At 43.9% G+C, this 24,404-nt stretch overlaps 2 protein-coding genes across 3 annotated transcripts in view; both read right to left on the bottom strand.

Moving 5' to 3' along the window:
* Nucleotides 1-24,404, bottom strand: part of LOC6612932 (5-hydroxytryptamine receptor 1) — a 48,019-nt gene that overhangs the window by 22,571 nt on the left and 1,044 nt on the right. The window contains exon 2 of one of the 2 annotated variants that reach the window (XM_032721936.1): nt 10,572-10,581. The exons of the other annotated variant lie outside the window; for it this stretch is intronic. The gene's annotated coding sequence lies outside the window, so the exon portion shown is untranslated. The remainder of the gene's footprint in view (nt 1-10,571; nt 10,582-24,404) is intronic. 2 annotated transcript variants of the gene reach the window in all.
* LOC6612935 (coiled-coil-helix-coiled-coil-helix domain-containing protein 2) lies at nt 862-1,620 on the bottom strand. Its single transcript, XM_002037391.2, has one exon. It carries the CDS (start codon nt 1,533-1,535, stop codon nt 1,005-1,007), a length of 531 nt encoding a protein of 176 aa, XP_002037427.2. The 5' UTR covers nt 1,536-1,620; the 3' UTR covers nt 862-1,004.

The following is a 24,404-nucleotide window of genomic DNA, read 5'->3' on the forward strand; positions in this document are numbered from 1 at the left end:
ACCGCAGAAAGCCGAAAACAGACCCGCTGCAAATGCCGCTTGATTGATGCTGTATTTAATGCCGCAGAGTGTGGAGTGTGGAAGGGGAATTCCCCCTTTAATGCTGGGTACGTGTTCATCAGCACTACACAATTTCCACTCCCTGTGTTATGAATATTTAAGCAAATTATATTTGCTCGCTGAAATTGTGTGCCACTTGCCGCCATGTGAATAAATGTGACAGCAGCTGCTGCCACTTTCCGCTGCGAAAAAGTGGAAAGAACTCTACGCGATGCTAATTTCATTTTGTCTATTGTTTTGGCTACAACTTAATCGGCCCAACTCTCTTCACGATTCGCTACCAGCACTGTTTATAAATCAATCAACATCAATAATGTTTCGGCAAGCAAGATGGATGGCCTTGAGCTCTGGGATGCGTTGGATGGATCCCCGTTCTTGTTGGTGGCTGCCCGCATATCGCCAATTAATTTGCTTCTCCGAAGGCTTTTTCTACGTCGAAGCGGTCCTCGTAAAAAATGGAAGGCAATTGCTCAAATTGTAAATCGAAATTGATAGATAGCACCAATTGAGAGAACAAAAACCGAGGAGGAATATCATAATTTGGTTAAGAATGACAATAACATGTGTATTTTCCATTTTCCGAAGACATTTTGAGTTTTAATTTCACGAACTCGAGCACAAAAAGTCGGGGAACGCACCAATTTTTCATTTGTTTTCCTAAGCTTTCGACCCCAATTCATTTTTTACAAATTTCGAGAAATTTTTTTTTTGCCAAATTTTCACTTTTTTAAATTTTTTTTAAATTCGATTGCCGACCAAAAAGGATGTTTCTACGAGAGTGTGAAGGCGACAATTTTTCGATTTGGACTCCATTATCATTTTATTCCGAAAAAATGCCTATTCTTAAATACCATATGTACATATACGCATGCTTTAGAATAATCTCATTGATTTGCTTCTATGATCTGGATAAGGTCATCATCTTAGCATCTCAGCATAGCATTTCAGACATTGTAGCGCCGCCGACACTGCTGCATTGCCTCGTTGAACTCCTTGCAAACGGAGAGATCACTGCTGTTGTCCTCGGTGCACTTGAGGAACTGCCTCAGCTCGAAGGCACAGGGACCATCCTCCACTAGTTGAGGTTTCGGTACTGATTGCGAAGCTGAAGCTCCCAAGGATCCCTCCTGCGGAGGCTGCTCCTTGGCCGGGGCTGCCTGACCACGTCCCTGGAACATTCCGGTGAGTCCTGCGCCCACAGCGTGGCCCACAGCTGATCCTGCTGCCACGCCAGCCGCCGTGGTGGCCATGTCCTTGAACTTATCTGCCGTGCTAGGACCTTTTGTCTCTGTGGAGGTGGCTGACGAGGCAGCAGGCCCTGCAGCTGGTAGGGATTCCTTCTTGGGCTGCTGCACCGCCGGCAGATCCTTGCTGCTACCACGCGACGGCTTTGTGGCGAAGACATGGCTGCTTCGGCTGCTTTGGCGGCGCATTGATCCGGTGGATCGCGGACTTTCCGAACGTTGGCGGGGCATATCCTTTCGAAAAAGAGCAGACCAATGTGAAGGCTGACTTGCTGAAAGCTGAATTTAGAATGAAATGCTCTGACTTTTGACCTTTCTAGACTCGACTACCACAGCCAACTGTATTATAAAGTTTCCCCAACGGAACACTCGAACTTTGTCCGCTAATTTTTATTACACGGTAGTCGCGGACGCTAATTTCATTGTGCACGACATATGGTTACATATTACATTATATCTGGAGTGCTGGAAATAACTTACTAGTCTCCAATTCTTATATCTTGATTAAGTGTGCCACTTTAGATATTGCATTTATGTTATAAAAAAGATATTTACACAATGTCTATCCTCGAGTGCCACATTAAATCCGCCGCTCCATTGGAATCGTATTCATATAGGCCTTTTGCTCGGGCCTTTCATTACTTTTGACAGCAGCTATATTATAGTTCTCGCGCAAACTTATTGCACACTGGCGAATCTAGATGAATTGGGTGGGAGATATGCGGATTTCATTTGCATTCACGACGATTCTGGGGGCTGTTTCCCACATATTTTTTGCTGTTTGCAAACAGCCATTTGCTGTTTGCCGATCTGCGACAGCCCAAACTGGCACGCTTTCAATTTGGAACTGCACTTGAGTGTCTCAATGGGCGTGAGTTTGCATAGCTGCGCTGATTGCACTTTGTGTAAATTAGGCGACGCCGGCCGCAGTGCGTATGATTAATATGGGGGCTGCAAGTGGGGGAAGCGGCTCATTTCTGGCCCTCATTTGCATTTCTGGCTGTCGCTCCGAGGCTAATTCTCGGCTCGCAAGTGGCTCTCAAGTGCTTCCCATTACAACCACCTCCGATATCCGACTTTGTATGCATCAATTACCTGCGCCGTTTTCCCCAAAACTGGCTGGCCGTTTGAAAAACACAATTAAAGTCAACACCTGCACACCAACTCGACCATTCATAACTGCATGGAGAATCGGGGAATCTAGAATCGAGAATCGAGAAAGGTGAATGGTGAATGGCGAATGGCCAACATTTCAAATGCGGTAAATTACAGTTAACGATTTTGTAGCACAGCAATTTGCTTTATCTTCAGATGTCTATCTACGGTTTGTAAATGTACTTCCACGTAGCTGCCCCGAACACCGTTTGCTTTGCATGTCGGCCGATGGATTCTATCCGTACATAGTACTACAATACTACACAAAGCCACCTTCTCTGGTCATTGGCCCATAGTGTCCAGTACCATACACTGAGCGAAAGCTTAATAAACTTAGATACATCAAAACTGCAGTTCTGTTTGGCCAAAACCTTAGGCCACTCAGCACTTCACTTACTTCAGGTTCTTAACTATCTTCTACTTCTCTGAAGTCAGAGAACATTGCACTATTTTTCTGCATTGCTATATACACCATGGTGAATGTTTTTTCTCGCAGTGTGTGCATTTGCGGTTAACAAATGTAGGAACACCGCCATAAAGGTGTTGAAATAACTGCTGCACCGCTCAACCCGGCTCCTTTGTTTGGCTTTCGTTGGCTGCGTTCTTGGCCGATTGTTATGGCGTTTTATGGTTATTGTGTCGGGGGCGCAATGCAAATTGCCGCCACATAATTATGTCGCAGTGGAGGGGAATTTATATAGTATGAAGCGGGAATACGAATAGGCCAGCTTGACCTGCTGCCAACAATGGGAAAATCAGTGCGACTTTGGGGCTTCGGGCATCGGGCTTCAAAGTTTCGCAATTGAACGGAAAGTTGTGGCTTTACACACCTGGACAAGTCCAACTTTTCCATGTCTAATTAGCAAGCGACAGTAACAGTTCCAGCAAACTAATTTATATAAAAACTCGCTTTGGCTTGGCAATCAAATAATAGAAAGAGAACTTTTAATTTGCCAACGGCCTGACAACTCACGCAATGGAAACACGGAAAATTCCGGGCGAAAACCGACGAGTGCGAAACAAAAAACTAAAGTTGCTCCGACTTTTACCTCAGTTAAATCAGTTACTAATTGCATCGTCCTCGGCAGGCGATAAGAAAGCAATTTCAATCTACCAACATTGTGGCCATCAGTTCGTAGTTGGGGATTGGTGTCCTTTTTATTCGGTTCGAAACAGGAGGTTATTAAAACGAGAGACAACTATATCCTTAATTAAAAAAGATACCTTTAAGCTCGCCTCTTCTATCTTGAAATTCGAAATCCAATTTGAAATAGATCCGATCCGATTTTGTATGTATCAAATAAATAAATTGAATGCAGCTGAGGAGCAATGAAAGACAAATCGTTGGTAGGTCCCAACACTTCTGCGCTGAATTGTGAACAGGGTGCAGTATCTTGATTTTCGCCCACCAAAGGGTGTTTTTCCGGAGAACTACTCTACTCCACTTCGCTTTCATCGAGTGTCAGGTTGCAGTTCCTGCTCCTTGACTAATGATCGCGTGCCAATGCAATGGCAATCTGCCATTACAATAGTGCAACTTCACGCACGTATTTCCCTGGGGACAGGCAAACAAATGAATTTAGATTTCGTGGGGCTGGCGCTATTTTTTGTATTTTTTTTAAGTGGGCGGAGGGCAGCATTTTGCACCCATTTTTTAAGCTTAACGAAGGGGGGTCGTTGATTGTAGTACATTAGCTGGGACCCCAAAAATTAAGCTGGATATTAATGATTGCGCTCTTGAGAGAAGTCTTCATTGTGTGGGCTCCGCAACTTGATAATGTGCAGATTAAAATTATCGCGGCTCTTTCTGCTGAGTTTTCCACTTTCCCGCTTTATGAAGTGAGCGGCGCGAAAAGTTTCAGTGCTTAAGCAGCCGCAAAAAGAAGTTTTTAATGAAAATAAATCATGCGCACACTCGACTGCCTCGAAGGACTTTCAGAAGCAGCAGCAGGACCTATCGCCCGGGAGTAAGCCAAGTCAAGTCGGGCTCCCCGAATGCTAAGTTACCACGCAAGGCGGCCCCAGCGAATTTATGGACTTGCTCCAGTTGACATTCGATATAAATCAGGGAGCTGTAATTAGGTGGCGGGTAAATTGGGCCATATCACGAGAGACAGTTGGCCCAGAACTATCGTTTTGCAGACTGTAGGTGAAAAACAGCCCCCTGAAGGCCTTCGGCAGACAAATCCTCGCACATGCAGTGCCCCTGGCCACAGGTGTTTATTTAATTAATTTACATAAATCAGCTGGCTGCAAAACGCACTCACACACATGCACGCGCCTAACTGCCCTTGCATTTAATAAGTAATTAAGTTTAAATAAGCTTATTGGCCCAGCAGCAAGGCCGGGCCTAAAAACTGTTTACACTAATTAAATGACAGAGCTGCAGAGAAAATAAATAGAGTTAAGCCCATATTTGTGTTGCGGTGCGCATACGTGGCGTATACGCAATGTTGTCGATGAACCTGCACGGATTATTGGCATTAAGTAAGCCAGCCAGATAATTATGCAAATGCCAGATTCAGCTTCAGCCATTTTGGAGCTCCACCCTTAAAGCCCAGCTTTTTGGCCAACAGCACAACTAATTGCCGAACGTCGGCTACAAATTCCTCACTCGATTGTCTGCAGAAAACAAATTGCGCCTGTCAAATAAATAATGCATGGTTAAGGCGACGGGGATTCAGGGGGAACATGCAAATAATGGCGTGCTCTTTCTACCTGCAAATCACTTTGAGTTATTGTATTTAGCCTTCAACATTTCCCGGCAAAGTAGAATAAATATTTTAAAGCCTCGCGCCGTCTCACCTGCAAAAGGTGTCCAACAGCCACGCACTTTGGGCGATGATTGATATGGCTTTTTGGGAAATGGGAAATGGGAGACGGGCGGCTCCCGGGGGACAATTCCCCTTTTCAAACACAGAAAACGTCGAGTGTCAAAGTTTTTGTGCGCGCTTAGCGCATTTGATGAATTGTTAAAAGAAAATCGCGCGTATGTGTAAACATTCGGGTCTAGAACTCGGAGGGGCTGGAACCTTATGAATGTGTGTGTGGAAATCAACTGTACTAGCACCTACTACTACCACCAGACATGGGGGAAAAAGTCTGGCGAAGCTTTTGAAGCCGCCTACGAGCAAATGGCGGAAGCCCAAGCAGCTGCTGATGATGATGGCGGTCGCTGTCGGTAAACAGAAAGAAATGAGTGGGTAACGTTGAGGGAGCACTGACTGGTTAATACCCTTCGTCACCAAGCATCGAAGATTAAATAAATAAATTCGACGACTTTGAAGCCCAGCGAGTGTTATTTGAAGGTTGCTAATTGAGTTACTGTACTCTCCCATTCTTCAGGTAAGCACTTTAAATAATTGAATGGACAATTGCCGGCACGCGAGTGGACAAAGGTCTTTCATTACTTTTAATAATTTAGTATTTTAGCAGCTTTAGTCAACCGGAATCAAGTAGATTAAACAGCCAAGTGGAAATTGACGTGACAACTTTTTCGCAGGCTCTTCACTTTTAATCTTAGAATCAGCCCGACCAATACACACACGATTCGCCTGGGCGAATGAATATATGCATATGTGGGCTGTCATTGCCTTGAAGAGAGACCGGATCCCCGGGATTCCTGGTATTTGCTCGGATTCTGCGTGGGCACCTAATCCTCGCCAGAGAAGCCACATTTGGCTGGGCGGGAAATGGAGCGACACTATACACATCAAATCATCAATCACATGCTTTGGTGATTCATTGATAAGCCCTCCCCTCGAAGCCCTCAAAGGACTCCGCATGCGGTCCTCGTGGCAATCATGTTAATAATGCCGCAAGATGTCGGCCAGCCATTAGCCTTCGCCATTAGGCCCTCCACTCTCCCCTTTCCATCATCCCATTCTATTTCCCTTTCCCTTCTGACGGCAATTAATTTAAAGAGCTTTAAAGCAAGAGAAATGAATTGCAGGGAATGGGACTTTGTTTATTTTGATTTTGGAAATCAATTTTGAATTTGTTGTTTATTTTTGATGTGGTTATCCGGCCAGCAGCCACTGGCGTGTAAACAAATCGAGCGCTTTTTTTGCAGATGCCACGAACAGACAGGCTCTGCTTTTTGTGTGCCTCGCGAAATAAATATAAAAACTATATAAAAGGCAAATATTCATGCGGAAAATATACGCATGTATGCTACCTACCCATGAAGCCGCGAATGTGTGTGCCTGCGCCATTAGTGTCACAAGTGTAATTGTTTTTTAATCGCATTGATAGCGCCGCGCCAGCAGCAAATTCCACCCACGAAATTATTTCGAGTGTGTGCTAAAACCACTTGAAAAACGTCAAGAGCTTTGAAAGTGACCCAAAAAAACAAAAACCCGCCAAGAGTGCTTGTGTGCAAGTGGGTGTGCTCATAAACAAACAAAGACAAAGGAAAGTGGGTGTTGCGGGCGCGGAAGTGGAAATGTGGAAAGCATTCGACTTCAGCTGTCTACTCGCTCACAAAAACTAAAATGCTGCACACCAAAATGGCGATAAAAATTTACATAATGGCTGAAGGAAACATGAAAGCGAATAGTGGCAAACGTGCAAATGAGGATAGCGCATAAGTGACTGGCAAAGTGACACTCGGAAAATGGAAAACCCAGCGGAGTAATGTGGAATATGGAGTGACCCGAGCAGATCGAGGGGAGAGGGGTTAGGTCTAGAATCTAATAAACTAGAAAACTCCTGCTGGGTCCTGCAGAATTAAAGATCCTTTGGCAATTATAGGGGGTGAATATAAATCTGTCATTAAGCTCAACACTTGCTGCTGAGATACTGAGATACAAGATTCAGTCACAGCTTCAGCAATAAAACATATATCCATGTACTTTCTATCCAATTTAGCTCGACTTTTCCATGTGATTTAAGAACCAGTGCAACTGAGACTGCCAAGAAAATCCGTTTGTAATCGAAGTCGCCTCTAATGGCTCCACTTTGCACTGTTCTGCTAATGGTTCCTCCTCTTAGTTCCTTGGCTTTTGTGCTCAAGGCAGGGACTGTTGCAAATGCATTACATCAGTTTGGCCCGGGGCCCGCAGCCCGACTTATAAATCCTTGTACATCCTGTGCATACATAGAGCCCATGGAGCATGTAGAGCAGGTCCTGGGGCCGGATTTTAATAAGCAAGATGACGAGGAGATGAACACAACGACTGCCATCAGGGCAGAACGTGCCACGAGCACCACAATGTAAGATTTGATAAAAAGCCATAAAAAGCAGAGCTGGCAAAACTTAAGGCCAAGACTATAAAATAATAATGAAGTCAATTTCAATGATGTTGCTGTGGCCAAAACAACAAAGCTTAACTCGATCCGGCCCCTGACCCTGGAAAACGTTTCGTTATATTGTTATTATTGCTGCTCTGGACAGCAAAGGGCAAGCTGGGGAAAAAACCAACAAACCGGCCAACCAGCAAACAAACAAAACAAAAGCCTCACGTCACATCATTTCCTGCAGCGATTTTCGTGTCTTGCCTTTGACGTTCCCTTAAAATTCTCCTCTTTTATGGCAATTAGCTTATGATTTTCATTGTTATGGCCGATACAAGCCAGCCACCCCTAGTTTATTTAATGGTACACGTATGTAATTTATGCGGACAAAAAGTAAACAACTTGTCATTAAATGGGTAATGGACTGGCTAGCTGGCAAAAAGGGAGAAGCGTCGAAAAGTTGTTCTGCAAGTATTGCCTAAGCTGTCGTTTCCTCAGATTGCTTTTCCTGGCGCTTCCACTGAATTCAGCAAACTTTTGGCGGGCCCACTTAAAACTTGACCACTTAAAAGTTTCTCGGAATGCATAATACCGTTTAAAAACCTCCAGCCCCACCTGGTACCTAGCTCCAGTACATTCCGCTGGACACAACGAGCTGCCAGTCCATTAACAACTGTCTTGTAGCGCTCAATTACAATAACTAATTCGCAGCTAATCCGGTAGCATGTTTCCGCTCCAAATGGTCAGTGTTTTCGTAGGTAAAAAGGGAAATGGGAGGCAGAAAGGGGAAACGGGAAGCACTGCTCTTTTTGCACACCTTTTGGGCCAAATCAAAACACACTCCTTGAGTGCGTAAGCGTGTTAGTGTCAAGCGGCTTATCTATTATCATTTCGTTGAATTTTGAATGGCCTGGGCGAGAGCAGGGCAAGCCTTTGTCTGTCCTTCGTGTGGGGCTTCATTACGCTTGATTTCTTGGGCCCCAACATGCACACAGCCACCCATTTGACGAGCAAACGGCAAAATAGCCCTTTGTTCGTCCTTCGTTGGCAAGGAGCAACTCTTCGGCTTCCGCGTCCTGGCGTTATAATGCCATGGTCCTGGCCGAAGTCATATGAGTGCTGCACTGAGGCGAAAATGTTATCGAGCACGCACTAAGTAGATGCATGGCTTCTTCACAGGGAAAACATTTCTGCTCAGTGCACATAGCCAAACAATAAGTCTGAGGAAGGCGTTCCTTCGTCACTCGCCAGGACGGACATTCGGGCAGCGTGCCGACGACAGGATGTGGTCACAGGATGCGAGCAGTGTGCCCAAGGACTTGGAGCTGCAGTCGAGTGACCAACCCATGACTGACACCACAGTAAACAGCCGAGGGGCTGCGAAGAGGTCCTAGGTAAACACCCAGTGCCGGCCACATAATGAACTGACTGCCAAGGCGGGTGGCCCACCTGTCCCTTGCTCACAGCAGACCCCACCTGTTGATGGAACAGGTCCTTCCCGGCCTGTCGCACAAAAGCGAGCAACACTTTTTGCACATTTACCAAGTTTATGCAATTTACACAAGCCCGTCAACAGTCACACGTCTCGTTGGGTTCCCTCTCCCGCCTTTCCCCGCTTAGCCCGCTTTTCCCATTTTAGACCCCTTTAAGCCATTTAAATGCCCTACTGCCCCAGCCATTCTGCTGCCTTTATGCACACACTGTGCTGACCACAAGCGTTTCGGTCTGAATAATTGAACTACAGACAAAAGCTGCAACAAAAAACCAGCAAAAATATATACGAAAAATGGAGGAAAACAGCGGGACCGCAGCAAAGCGAAGCCGGGCAAGGACTGCAAAAAAGAAACAAATGAATAAACAAAATTTATGAAGCGCAACCACATAGTTAAGCGTTGTCCAGCTCGTGATTTAAAGTTGGTCAGCAACGGCAAAAACCCCATCCATATATCACCGTTGAGCATAACGAGGATCCTAAACATTCGGTACCCAAACCGTGTGTCCCATCTAGACTCATTAAATTTGTCCAGCAAGGTGGAACAGGAGCTTGGTTAGCACCTTCGGACCACAAAAAACTTTTGCCAAAATTCAATATCGTACTCGTATATGGTTTTCTTTGACATGTTTATAAACTTCAACAGAGAAATCCAAATTAAATTTGTAAAGCAAACCTGTGTGAAATGGGTTTACCCGCAAATGGGGCACTAGGATATCATCATACCATATCAGAAGCCATTCGAATCTTAAACTTTTTGTTTAAAATAATTATAGCAAAAATAATAATTTCAGTGAATGTTCACTTTACAAATACATTTTAGCAAGCCAATTGAATGGACTCCTCAAAAGGCAACGAAAACAAATTAAAGTGCTTCTCACTCACCCAAGGCACCACCAAAGATCCTCGAATTTGTCCATCAAGGTGTACAAATACTGGAGGTAAACATATTTCAATCTCATATTCGGACAGTTGATGGCAACTGCCCGGCAAAAGGTCCTCTGGTAGGCACGTAACTAATTTATTTATGTATTTCTTAGTCGCCGCATTCACACAAAGGACCCTCGAACTGCCACTTTTTCCATATCCTGGCCACAGGCACATTAGCCGCAACGGATGTTGGCCTTTTCATGCTCAGTTGGGCACAAAGGAGCGAGGTTTTTGCCTCGAACGGAGTGAATGTTCTTTTTGGGCAAACAAGTGGGCAGTCCAACTGGCCGACCGAACAGAAATGTCAATAAATTCATATGAAGTTATCTCTTCCAGACAGCTTAATGCGTATTTTTATGGCCTAATCTAGAGTCAAATTTTTCTGGCGCTCCTCGCTCGAGTGGATTCCAAATCCCTGATCCCAAATGGCTCCATAGTCAAATTCACGCACTCACCTCGTTCAATCTGCAATGGAAGGAAAGGAAGGGAAGAAAGATGGGGTTCAATCATGGGGTTATTAGAAAGTGGCAAGCACCAGAGTATCTATGCCAACTATCACACATATGCTGACGTCTGCTGTCGGCCATTTGATGAGCCCAATAAAGCCAAACACGAAGTGCCACTCAGGCCCAAAATGACAGCCCAAATGTTGAATAAAATTGAAGGGCCCGGGGCCTTTCGAGAAGTATCTTATATTGAATCTCGGCGACCCGGGAGCACAGGGCACATAAAAAAGATTAACGCCGGGCTGGAAAAGTGGGTCGGAGTGTCGTGTTTGACATGGATTCGGAATCGGTGGTGGGTGTGCTTCCTATGCTTGCCTAGTCACCTGGTGGAGCACCATGTTTATTTTAGCCCCGAACAAACTTCCATACCTGCCCCTCCAATTGCATTGCATTTCGGCTGTTGCATTATTTATAGTCTTTCGTGCTTTATTTTTTATGCCCCGGCATACGTGACTTTGCATAAATTCCCACCCCCTCTGCACACCACTCTCAGCTTAGCTTCCGTATTCCTTTCCGAGTATTCCCCGTGCTTTTCCACTCCGGATTTGCATTCTCCGCCGTGCACATGGCATCGCATGGGCCCCGGATCCGGAGTTCTTTTATTATTTATGCGTCGGTTGCCACAGCAGACAAAAATTGCTGGAATAAATGTACCGAAAGCGAAAGGCGATAATAAATAAATGGAAGTCCAATAAAGATTGAGCAATACTTTCGGAGCATCGCAATTAAAGAGCCTCTAGCTCATTATCATTAAATGCTATTACTCCATGAGTTCTGAAAGGATTTCGGGCTTGATACCGAAATATTTGTAATTATAGGAAAACATTGAGTAGCAACCACAACTTGCTTTAAGCAAGTCATCAAACAAAATTACAGAATATTCATCATTTAAAAGATGCCGAAATCCCCACGGATTTGAATGACAGCTCTGATAAAAAGAAACCTGCCTGAAGAGCTTTGTACTTTTTAATGAAAACTTAAAAGAAAGATACATAGGCGTACAAAATATGATATCAACACTCTCTGACAGCCAGCAAATCTTATTTTAGTTTCGCTTATCTTTGTTTAAATAATTCACGCTATTTAAAGAGTTTATCATTCTTTTAACAATTAATGAATGAATTCGCAGGGCATTCTTCGCTTGGTACCATCAATATTAATAGACCTTCCATTTCTTATCGATGCTCAAATTGAGCTCTATATTTTCCAAAGTTAGTGCACACTCCCCTTTTAAGATCGCTCCTCTGACCTTTCGAATGCCTGAAATTAGGACGCTAATCAGGGGGGTTAAGCAGGCTATCTAGGTGTTGTGCCAACATTTGCAGGTGTTGGCCAGCCAAATTGAATAACAAACACGGCGCCTAAACGCACAGGACAGACCCCTAGGAGCAGTGAGGGGTTAAGGGTCCTGGATGTGGGCGTGTCGGGGGCTGTCTTGCCAGTTTATCGGCGCATAAATACTAAAGCAAATGTACTGTTAACTCGTATATTCCACACAAAGTGTGAATGGAAACAGGTGAAGCGAGCGTGTGTGCGTGAGTTACTGTATTAGTGTGGTCCCAGCCACCACAACTGCTGAAAAGGAGGTCCAACTTAAAGACAGGATCTAAACTAAAGGGAAGACCGCATTGCTAGAGCATTACGTAACCAAAAACACGGCCAAAGTAAAGGTACAACCGCCGCGCTGGGTGCTGGGTAACTGGAAAATTGTGTAAATAAACAGTATTAAATTTTCCGCTTGACGGCTAATAGAATGGCGGACGGACACGCAGCCCCAGTTGTTGCCGCAGAAAATCGATTGCCCCGCAGAACTCGATTCCTTGAGGGGACGCGACTGCCAGATGATAAAGCTGAACTCCACTCTACTTCTAACTAAATTTACAACAACTTAAGCCATAAAAATTGAAACGATAGCCGTAAAAATAAGGCTACATTGGCGGCGTACACAGGGAAATAAAGCTGACCCCCTTATTATTTAAAGGAAGCAGAGCGTTTGCAGATATATATATATATATATTTTGTGAATTGTAGCTTAGACTTCTGAAGATAAATTTAAGAACTGACTTCCAGATGAATAGAGGAAATTTTAAATTTCGAAACGAAACTCAATTTTTTCTCCGAATGAAGCGCTTGAACTCTCTCCTCCCTGCACTTCTATATATTTCCTTATTCTCTGCTTGCTATCTACTACCCAGCAGGCAGACCACGAGGTGGGCGTCCTTGGAGGCCTGGGGTTTTCAGGGGGCGTGGCAACTGCTGATGCTGCGTCTTCGTTGGGCGCCACTTAACGCCACTGACAGCAGGTCTCGTTCCCATTTCCCCGTCTTCTCTCCCATGCAAAAGTTCATTGGGGGCCAACAGTTTTCTTTTTCTTCGCTTTTCCACGTTGTTTTCCTTCGAGAAGCACGGCATTTCGGGCCCTGAGCAGACGAAAAAGTTTTCCTGTATGTGGCAGATGAGGCAGAAATACCCGTACTCTAAAACTCTTTTCACAAGTGACGTGTGGAGGTGTTCGGTGCTTCGTCTTAATTTGCCCTATATGCTAAGGAAAACACAGAACACCCCTGGAGATACGGAATGAGACCATTTATAATGACTTAATCTTGTGCGAAATTAAAGCGAAAGAAGTGCTAAGTGCATTTTCTAGCCATTTCTGAATGGAAAATCACCATGATGTTTCTGGTCTTATAAGCAATTCGCAGGGCTTTGCGAAAATCAGGGTCCTCTCCAGGCACTGTTTACTGTAGCACATAAATTTAAAGCATGCCCAACTTGTCCAATTTTTGCTGCCTGCTCTTGGACGCACACACACAGCGCTGGAGAGCTGTGCTTATCACCCCAGTCCACACCCCCAGTCCACACCCACTCACCCACTCACCCATACACTCGCACTTCAACAGCCAGCTCTTCAGACACGCATATGGACTTAGTTTTAACCCGGGGCTATCAAATCTTGTAGCTGACATTTATGCGAGTCTGAGTTCTATTAACGTACTCCCACCAAACTGTCTCAGCTGCGCAAGTGTGTGTGCAAGTTTCCTTTGCCATTCACCGGGTGCACGAGTGTGGGTGTGGGTGTGAGTGGGGCAGTGTGTGCGTGTTGACATTGATTGCGTGCGTGTTACTGACAGTTGTCCGTACAAGCTTAATGGCTGTGCGATTTTAATTGAATAATATGCAAGCCCCTGAGCCGAACCCCAACCTCTATTCTCACTGTTCCCCGTGCTCCAACCCCATGGAATCCATGCAGTCCTTCCTGAATCCCAGCCCCCGAAGACAAACAACGACGATCCCAACCAGTTGGAGTCATCGGGGCACCGTGCATATGACATGGGCCATGTTTACTTTGGCTCTGACTCAGCTGTCCCCCACTTTTCTCGGCTTCCTTGGCCTTTAGTAGCCGTGTCCCTGCTGGCCAAGATTTAGTAGCGCCATAATTGTCAATGGGCCATTAGGACGATGTCCTGGATGTCCTCGCCCCTGCGGTTTTGCCAATCACTCAGCCGTAAGCCTCAGAGATGGCAGCGTGATGGAAATTATTTTTATGACTTTGGTACACCAGGAATGAGCACAGGATTACTTTAATTGTTACATTGATATTGCTTATGGATATTCACGGCAGCCACAGAACCTACTTCTTCCAAATTAAACAGGTGCTTACATTTGGAAAATCGAAGGAATATCAAAATCCTGATGATTTCGTCGCCATTCTAAGAACTGCCCAATTTTTCCCTGTGTAGAGCCATGGGTAAATCCTCCTAATTCGAATCACAACTTTTGCTTCGGTAACGCACTCATTCTTGGTTCGTCGTCAATGATTATGAAGTTGCCGGGACAGACTGTTCCACATATTTTTATTGACAACGGAGGCAAACAAAGCGGAAGTAATCTCCATCCACATCCACATCCAGATCTCCTGCCCTTTCCTTCCCGATTCCATTATTACTTTGCGGATGCGTGCGGGAATTATGCTCGCATGAAAAATCGATAAATTATTGTATTAATGTATACATGGCTCGTCTCGTATTATTATGAATTACTGCCGGACCAGCGACTTCCATTTGACAGGTCATGCGTTAAAGTTGACTTGGACGCCCAGCACAGGCATTCCAATTAAAGCCCGTCCACCTTCTGTGCAAATATTTGTGATGTTTGTGTTTCGGGGCCATAAATTAAATTAGATTTCAATTAAACGCTGCCCACAATCAAATGCCGAAGACAATTAGTTGGTGCATATTTCCAGCCCAGCATACTGTCGCAGGTTAAAGGCGGGTGACCCCGATTCGGGCAGATCACAGGCCAGGAAATTAATTCGTTGCAAAATCCTTGGCACACAGAGACAAGAAGGAAAGGACGATTTCACAAAAGACAGATGCAGTTTATGCGACTCCTCACGTTCGAAGGCATGAGCCAGCAGAAATGTCATTCGGATGGCAGCTCAAAATATGCAAAAATAAAATAAGAAAAGCCAGGACGAGCCACCGACAACGTGAACATGTAGAAAGAAATTGAAAACGGAAGGAAGCACAAAACGAAGAAAACAGGAGCAAAAAACAAACAAGCGCATGACATGCAAAACAGGCAAACAAGCAACGAGGCTCGAGGGGAAACCGTGGGTGGATGGGCGGTGGGTGGCTGGGAAATGTACGCTGGTCGGAGTCACCACCCAGCAGGGAACAACTGAAAATGCGCTGATAAGCGAAGCGAGGCGTGCTCACCGGAAGCAGCAGCGGTGTATGAAGAAAAAATGTCACTAAAACTGCGAGAGTTTTTGGAGTTTTATGAATCTTCAAGCGGACTAACCCAGCAATTTATTTGGTTTGTCAAATTAGTATTTTTGACATATTCAAATTTAAATCAAATGGGATGCGATTTAACTGCGCTTTTTTTCCAACATTTACCAGTTCAGAAATAAAAATTCATGTTATTGAAGAAGTCCTTAAATGAGAAGAATTATTTATTGTGTTTAAAGTTCTGCAACCTACTTCATTTAACACTGTTATCATATTATTACTAATAAAGCAGAGGAAATATGATTTTCCCTCTGTGCACAAGCGAAATAAAAGCAAATTCGACCGAAAACAAGGACCAACGTAACAGTGAGTGAGTAAAAGATACCCAGACATACTGACAAAAAAATTGAGTAAAGTGCCCATCGTCAAGGCTTATACCCTCCCCATCTAGAAACGAAATGTAGAAAAGGACCTTGTGAGTGCAGACTACTTTCAGTGTGCTTAGCATAACTTAAAGTTTGAAATATTATCCCAGGATTTATCCAACCCAAGGCGAACCTTACATACCAATCAAGAGATTTATTGCGAGACATCGGCATCTATTGCTGTTTAAGAGCTGTTTATTCAAGAACCATATTTAAAGCTGCTGATAATTGGGGAAATCTTTAAAGAGGAGAAGTCACAGAAAACCTTATGTTCGCCAATCTATTTCCCACCTAGACTTATACCCCCCAATTCATTGAAACTCGAATTGAGGCCAGCGAAGCCCAATTTGGCAGGTAATTTCATTGTGTGTCTACGTTCCATCCAAACAGCACCGCAGAGCAATTAGACCCGATTTTGTATAGGGCATTGCGAGTAAGGCGCACGTAAAACTGCGCGAATTCCTAAATAGCAGAGGGGCATTCGTGGGGAGGACATTAGGGAACTGGTGCATCTGAGGGAGGTGGTGCACAATGGGAGGCTCGGAACAAGGACAGCAGCCGCAAGCTAAATGTCGTCGCAAGTGCGAGTGGAACAGACCTCGGCGGAGCAGCAAGTCTTTCGGTCAGGTGTCCTCCCTACTCCACCAGGTTTTAGGATCCCACCCCGGCACGCGCCAATTGATGCGTTGAATGCTCATAACGAGCTGTGATGCACTGCGAAAAATCGTAACCTTAAAGTGCAACTAATTTTAAGACATGAATCAACGCTAATAAGCAAAATTACAATTCTTCATAAGTTCAATGCCTAGACGAGTGCTTGAACTATGAGCTACTTTGACCTAGATTAATAAGGAATTTTGGCCATTTTTCCGAGTGCACCAGGTGAATGGTGCTTCCAGGCAAGTTGGCATGTTGGCGCGGGTGCCGCTGAAACAATGCTGAAAATCAATAAAAGCCATTAAAATGCAGCCAAGGCTGATGGCGCCAAGGAATGTGAAGTTCAAGCAGCAAGGTTGAGGAGGGATCCGTACTTTCTGGTTGCGTGATTGAAGTTACCCATGGAGTTCTGCCCCCATTTATAAATAGAATCCAATGGCATAATTGGCGACGCCGCGGTTTGGCTGCCAAATCGATGCCAGAAGCAGCGTGCAAGGTCTTGGTGGAAATGGTAAAAAATGGTGTTGAAAATTTAGGACAGAAAACACATTAAATTTATGGCATGGAGCTTGTCGAGCTGCATGAATTATGTGCAAGGAAACCTGACGACGCACACGAATGCAAATCGGAAACTAAATTCGCCAGGAGATTTATGTGACACGTACACAACGCGGCGGGGAAAAGCCGCAAAAACAAGCGAGGATTTAGCCGAAAAAGTTCATATGGACATTACAAAAAATTTAAAATTAAATCTGCAGTAAATGGGAAGTTTTACCACTTCCGGGGGGCGGCGAGTGGTGCAAACTTATCACACCCATTCCTGTGCAGAAAATTGTACATTTACCCAGCAAAAAGTGCTACTCGTGTTTGCATATTCAGATACGAGGCATTCCGGCACTCCGGCCATTCGCACTGACCACAAAATGCATTCGATTAATAAATAAAGCCAATTTGCATACCCAAAGCCAGGATATGCAAAAGCTCCCTGTATCCGTATCTCTGGGATACGACGAGGCCCATCAATCATGCAGAATGTTTTGGCCATTTCACATGCACCAGCCACACCCGGATACACTCTAATATGCATAGACAATTTTCAGATACTGTATGGTTATGCCAACCTTTATCTTTATCTCTGCCAGTCGAATGCGGCTCTCGTCACCGAAACGGGGGATATTTTTTTATTGAGCCGGCGCTTAAATTAATTGAAGAAATAAATATCGCGTATTTGGGCCAAAGTGTACATAAAGATTATGTTCGATTGATAAGCTTGGCGGGCGAGAACAAATTGAACAGCGAAATGCCAGCCAGCCAGCTTTTCGACTGCAAGATACCACAAACAGATATTTATGTGGTTTTTAGCCCTGTTTAGTTTCTAAACAAATTGGTCCGAATATATATGAACTCATTACGCAGCTTGTTAACCCGACTAAGTGCACGAGACCTTTTTAAAAATGCAAGCTACAAATGGGTGTGGAAAATGATCTGGGAAATGGGAAAACACTACGCGAGTGTAAACAGTTCGTTATGGCCAAATAATGGCAACAATATCAGTGTTTTATGAGCTCGAATAAATATTTTCGCACTTCGTATTTATGCGATTTAACCATTAAATGATTGAACGGGTTAATCGCTTTCCTGGCAGCGCTTGTAAACAATGCCCGGGGTCCAAAAGTTTTCCACATCAACGCCGACAGGCAATAGTGTTTGAATAAATCATTCTTCATCTGCCATAAATAGTCAGCCAATTTCAATTATCGCCGGCATCGAATATGTATAAATAGTTATTCATTTATTTTTAGCATTGTGTCGTTGACTTTTATCCAATCCGTTGGCAACGAAAACGAATCGCTCGCCGCTTCCATTGTTCGCTACTCCTGATATAAAGCATACGCCGCCTTGGTTTGCAACCGATAAATAAGTAATTAAAGCGCCTAAATAAATAATTACGCCAAAATTAGTGCTGGCAGTGGGCGTTGTCTGCATACCGAAACCAGCAGCCAGTCTGCAATATTATCCCCATTAAACCTCATTCCAAAGCAGCATCAAAAAGCGAAAACAAATATATGGCCCAGTTTAATCGGGGTAAACAGATTTTCTGATACCCTTGAAAAGAGTCCAATTTAATTGCATCTATAAAACATAGCATTTTACCAAAATAAATCAATGGAATATGAAAACGAAGCTCGTCTGATTATTTAATATTATGATGTGGTAAAGTGACGCTGCATGGCGAAACAGATCCGAATGTTTATTTTACTCGAATTCAGTCAGCTTTGCCTTCAGTGTTTGTGGTCAGAATTACATGCAGCAATCTGTGGGTACCAGCATTAAAAGCACACAGGGAAATTTTGCGCTTAAGGCCAAACAAATCACGAAGACATTAATTTTTATTAACAAAATCTCGGCTGAGCAGTTCCGAAAGTCAAGAGCTAAGCGCCAAGATATGTCCAGCGGAAAAAAGAACCACATGAAGACCATTTGATAGGAAAAAGAAGTCCCACGAAAGCGAAGACTGCGAAGCACAAAAGGAAAAATGCGAGCTTATCAGTAACGTAATTAAGCAGCGATAAAGTGCCGCCACGCCCCTGTCGCCCCTTTTCCCCCATTTCTGTTCTCTTTTTTTTTTTGGGGGAATGATGAGTGGGACGCGCGATAAGCACGGGCCTTCTTTTTTCTCTGTTTAGCCTCAATGAGCATAGTTTATATCAATTTAGATTTGAATTTAATTTATTTACACAGCCATGTGTGTGCGGGGGTGTTTTTTTTCGGCTGGACGGTCAGCGGTGATAGAGGCGTTAGTCACCATCGGATGATGACATGGAGGTGCACTTCCATGGCTTCGACTAAGCAAATAATTAAGATACAGTATAGTTTTAAAATGTTACTTTTAAAAACTCAGCCGCTTCATCTGCGCTTCATTAGCTAGTTAGCTAAATTGGATTATTTAGTTCAGTTTGCTACTTGGACTTGAATGACCCAGTTTTCGTACGATATTAAAGATAAAAGAAATCAAGAGATAAAAAAAAACCAAGTTTGCCGAGCAAGCAAATTGTTATGCGTTTTGCTAGTTAAGAAATGGCAAAGGAGTGACTTTTAAACTCAATTATATCTTGTTCTTTGATGGAAACGTCAGCGAAAGTTTAGATGCCTGACCATCGATAGAAACACAGTTCTGCCTGCGCAAGTTATTAATTAGCTGAGGCAATTAGTTTAACGTTGCATTAGCGCGGATTACGCATACGCCAAGTGCGCCGAGCGAAATGGAACTGCGCTTAATCGCATTGTTTTGGGCTATCTCGCAGCTGGCACTCGTATTCTCATCGCAGATATTAGTACTGCTGCCACTGCTATTTTCCCGGAACACAGCTGCATTTTCCTCATCTCCACCCGATGATGATTGTGGCATAACCATAACGAGAGCTGCTCTGCAATGTGTGTGCACAAGTGGTCAGAGTTGGAAGAGCAAAGCTTCTAATTGCCTGCCGCACTTGATTACCTTCTTGTTTACTGGCCAGAGTTGGCAGTTTGCAATTTATAATATTATTAAACAATATAAGAGCGGGTAAATAGCAGTTGGTGCACTGTGTGGACTGCACACGGAAAAACATTCTAATCGACAGTTAAATCGGAATCAGGTTATTATTTCGAGTTGAATAAAATTATGTTTCCAATTATAATTCTCTTACAATAGCTCCTAAGCTATTAAGTTATATTGCCAGAAAAATTAAAATCTTAAGCAAATATTTAATATGTTTATTTTATCATTGTTATCACAACCACGTGTTACTTTGCATCTGGCGTTTTAATTCGCTGTGCAGCCACTAATTGCATGCCAAGTCGATTACAATTCAATTAGCACACGCTGCGAACTCTTTGCAATTGTCTGCTGTCTGGCTAACACACAATCAGGTAGTACAAGATGTCTACAATTACGTGTTCTGGCGGAACGGAACGCAATCGCCTGGCTTGTATGCAATTAGCCATCAAAAGCGTAGCGGGCCAACACTCGCGGCTGTCTTGCCAGACATTTGGCTGTGATTAATGGGTCTGTGGGGCATGCCCCCAATCTTGATTACCCGCCCATAATGCACCCTCGAGACAGTAGAACAAGGATCCACTCGAAGGACTCGAGGGCCTGCACTTAGCAGAAAGATGTTTTCGATTCTCTACCCTGCGTCCTGTGCCCTGTGCCCCCTGCCTAATGCCTAATCAAAACAAACATTCCGGCCCAGAAAGGTGGTCTGCAATTTAATTAAAGAAAAGCCAAAACACTTGAGAATCTATTTCGGCCGGAGGACGCTGCCCTGATTTATGCTGAATGACTTCTGTGGCGCCGGGTCTTGAAAACTGGCCCTCGTTCAAGTGTGTACAATTTGGCTAATAAAAGACAATGTGCCAGACTTATGATGGTCTGTCCCTGAAACGAATAGTTAACTACGATCAGGAACGAATGAGGTTGGGTTATGATCAAAAGATTTGTCACAACATATTCGCCACCTATACATCTTTTATTAAATAGTCTTATTCGCTGATAGCTATTTTTTATTATTTTATTATAATTTAATTATTCTGCTGTTGCAACCCAATCATCTAGTCAGCCAGTCAGGTCCGCAACTCACGTGTCCGTTTCTAATCAATTTGTATATCCGCCAAAGGTCGCTTTCATTGCTTTAATTACTGATGATTAATCATAATTGAAAAAGAGGCGTGCGGACAGCGTTTCTGTTTCTGTGGGCAAGGCCAAAGTTCTCTGTTTCAGAGCGCTGCGTATGCCAATTTCCCGGGAAAACTTTCGAAAGCTGACTGGGCAGGGAAAATCGCAAGTCTGCCAACGGCAGGCCGCAGATGATCCACTTGATTGGAGGCAGTCAAGGCAGCGATGAGCTGCGGGCTTAAATTCGCAATTATGTCGTTTTAATAAACAGGGACCAACGAGCCGTAATTGCCCAGATGCCGTAGAGAATCCGGAGAGGAACTCCGGCTCCATCTTCACAAACCGTAACCAGAAGCTGTAACCGAGACCCTGGAGGAAACTCAAGGGGAAGCGATTGAGCCGGCCCATCAATAATGTGCGTGACACAATGTTGCCAAAGGCCCATGCTGCGTATACGCAATGCGGCAGGAGATGGATGGCAGGATCAAATGGTATTTCCCAGCATGTTAAGTGGATTGTTTACGTCTCCCAGTGCTTGTGTGTGTGGCCACTATGTATACCTATATATACATGTAGGTGCCAAGGCAGGGAACAAAACTTAATTGCAGGCATTAATTATGCCCGAAATTAAGATACATTGTGCACTAGAGTTAATGTTGCTTATTATTACTCTCACCAAAGCGTTGCAATTTGAATTAATTTTTTGCATTAATGCGGCTTAATTAGTTTTTCATAAATTGCACAAGCATCGATTATGTGTCAATACTGTATTATATAGTCGGCAGGCGATGGCCGTCGCCTGCTGTCCAGCCAAAATAAAGTCAGTAATTAATCTCCTTTCAACTGACCGCAGGCTGGGCAACCAAAGTTGATTTTAATGAAATTATTCCCAACTGACGCACTGACCTGAAAGCCATTCGGGATTCCCTCTCCCAATTTTCGCTCCAATCCGATCTCAGCTGGCGGCATTTTGAATACATTAATGCTTGCGAATTGCACGAAGCTAATTACGTTTTTAATTATTTTACGGCTTAAGGCTAACAAATCCATTGCAGCGTTTTAATTTTAACGCAAACATCTGCATTGCATTAAATAGGTTAAGGGATTTTCACAAAAGCCAATGATTAAGCACAAATGAAATGGGAAACATAATTCAATAGCCGGTTAAACAGATAAGCGGCAATGCTAAAGGATTAAATAGCACAGGCAACTATTTTTGCTATCAATTTAAAACAATGGTTTCGAATAATATTTTAGTGGACACTCTCTTATTCGAATTTAAAATAACGCTATTGCCTAGCTCACTTGGGTTGATTATAGTTTATGGCATATTGAAATCGAAATGGTTTCCTTCTGCATGGTGAGGCTGGACTATTTGCCAACTCAGGCGGCTCCTCAATTATTGTGCCGTATTATTTATTTATGCAATTTTCCGAATACAAACTGTTGCTTTATTGCAGCTCGCTCATCTGGCAAATAAATGCAATTTGATGAATCAATCCGACTCCACAGTTTTCCAGAGGGAGCGGGAGAAAGGGGGAAATTGAATTCTCATTGTATGGCAAGGCCCGGGGCTTTGTGAAATTGACTTTCAAGTTGAGATTTCGCTTGGGTAAGTCTAGCATCATAAATCAACAGGGCTAAATTGGGACGGAAGGTGGAAATCAGGAAAAGGCTCTTTTCTCCTCGGCCCCACTTTAAATTTGAATTATCACGGGCTGCAAATCCTTGAGATTTCTCCTTAGCCGTGGCAACTAATTAACATAAGTAATTTGCTTAATGGCCACTCAAAGGCGGTCGCACTCCCTATGAACTCCTCAAACCCTCAGTAAAAATACCTGGGAGCTATGTTCGTTTATCAGGGCTACAGCAGCGGGGAGGGCAAACAAATAGAACAAACAAAAACAGGGAACCCCAAAACAAACATAAAAAAAAAACACATGCAACTGAGAAATCCCGGGCTTACATGATGGATTTCCCAATGGCTGGCATGAACTAATATTTTGTAAATAAAAAGCTAGCGCTCGCTCCGTCTTCTTTTCGCCGCTTTTTTGTTCTTGGGACTGATAGCGTTTGGGGACGGAAATTAAATTTGGCCACGTTAATTGCCTCGATTAGAACTTTTCGGCCATTACGATAAGCGTGGGCAGCAGTCCCGCAGACACTGTCGGAATGACCGCTTGTTTGGCCAACAAATGATGAGCTTGACTTTGCTTTATGATTAACTCAAAATAATTAAAAGCTTATTAACAATATCTCCAAGGTGCAAGAGGGCCACGCGGCGTATGCGCAATAATCACTAGCACGCAGAGCAGAAAACACTGACGCAATGGTGCAAAACAATAGTTTACTTTATATTTCCGCCACGCCCGCTGGCATTTTGAGCTCCATTGTTGTGGGTTGTCGCCTTTGATTTGAGCGTTCCGTTTGCTTTGTAGCAGCCACCCTGGCGTATGAGCAACATTCAGCGCAGACAATGCAGCGTGAATGCAGGAGGACTGTCGACCGTATTACGCATACGCCCCATTGTGCTGGTCATTCTTTCTCGAGACTCAATTTACAATAGATGAAAGAAGGGCTGGAGCCCTGGCGGTTGAAAACTGTGTCACTCCGACATCTCCTCTAAATGCTTTAAGCAAACGGAAAACACGTGTGGCTCGTATGGCCGTGACTCACTTTAAGTGACGGCTGCTGTAATTAGTGTAAGTGCCGCCCGAATTGTCCCGACATCTTTTGGCAGCACTCTCGTTTCACTTTTCATGTTCAAGGATGCGCACAGCAGTTGTTGCAATTGCAAAGAAATAATTTTGAGCAAGCGCCAGTGCTGGTCGCAACTGGAAGATACCCATTCTATATCTCTGAGGTTGAAAAAATTTCATACGCAATTTTCAGTGTTTACAAAGTCATTTAGCCTTTAAATATATGTAGGTGATCAAAGTACTCTTAGTTTCTTTTCGTATAATTGCAAAATAGTAACAGCAAAAACCACACAAGTAATTTATATCGAATTAATGAAATTTTCTTCAGATCGATATACCCTTCTGCTGGGCACTCGAATTGTTCTCAAGAACTTGGCCCAGGACCACTCGGCCAGATCCACTGGGATGATGAGTTTTATTTGGTTTCGGGCAATTAAGCTTGTTGTTTTGCAGTTAAGTGTAAATTTATACACAAAGCCGCACCCGCACGCTGGGTGCACACCTGTGCGGAGGTAATTTGCCAACTTTAAAGATAAAAGTGCTGCATATTCCCGGAAGCGCTGGCAAATCGACAGCATCTGCGACAAGCTACAGGCACATGCCTTGGTATA

This window comes from Drosophila sechellia, chromosome 3R (genome assembly GCF_004382195.2).
Source record: "Drosophila sechellia strain sech25 chromosome 3R, ASM438219v1, whole genome shotgun sequence".
Classification (NCBI taxonomy): Eukaryota; Metazoa; Arthropoda; class Insecta; order Diptera; family Drosophilidae; genus Drosophila; species Drosophila sechellia.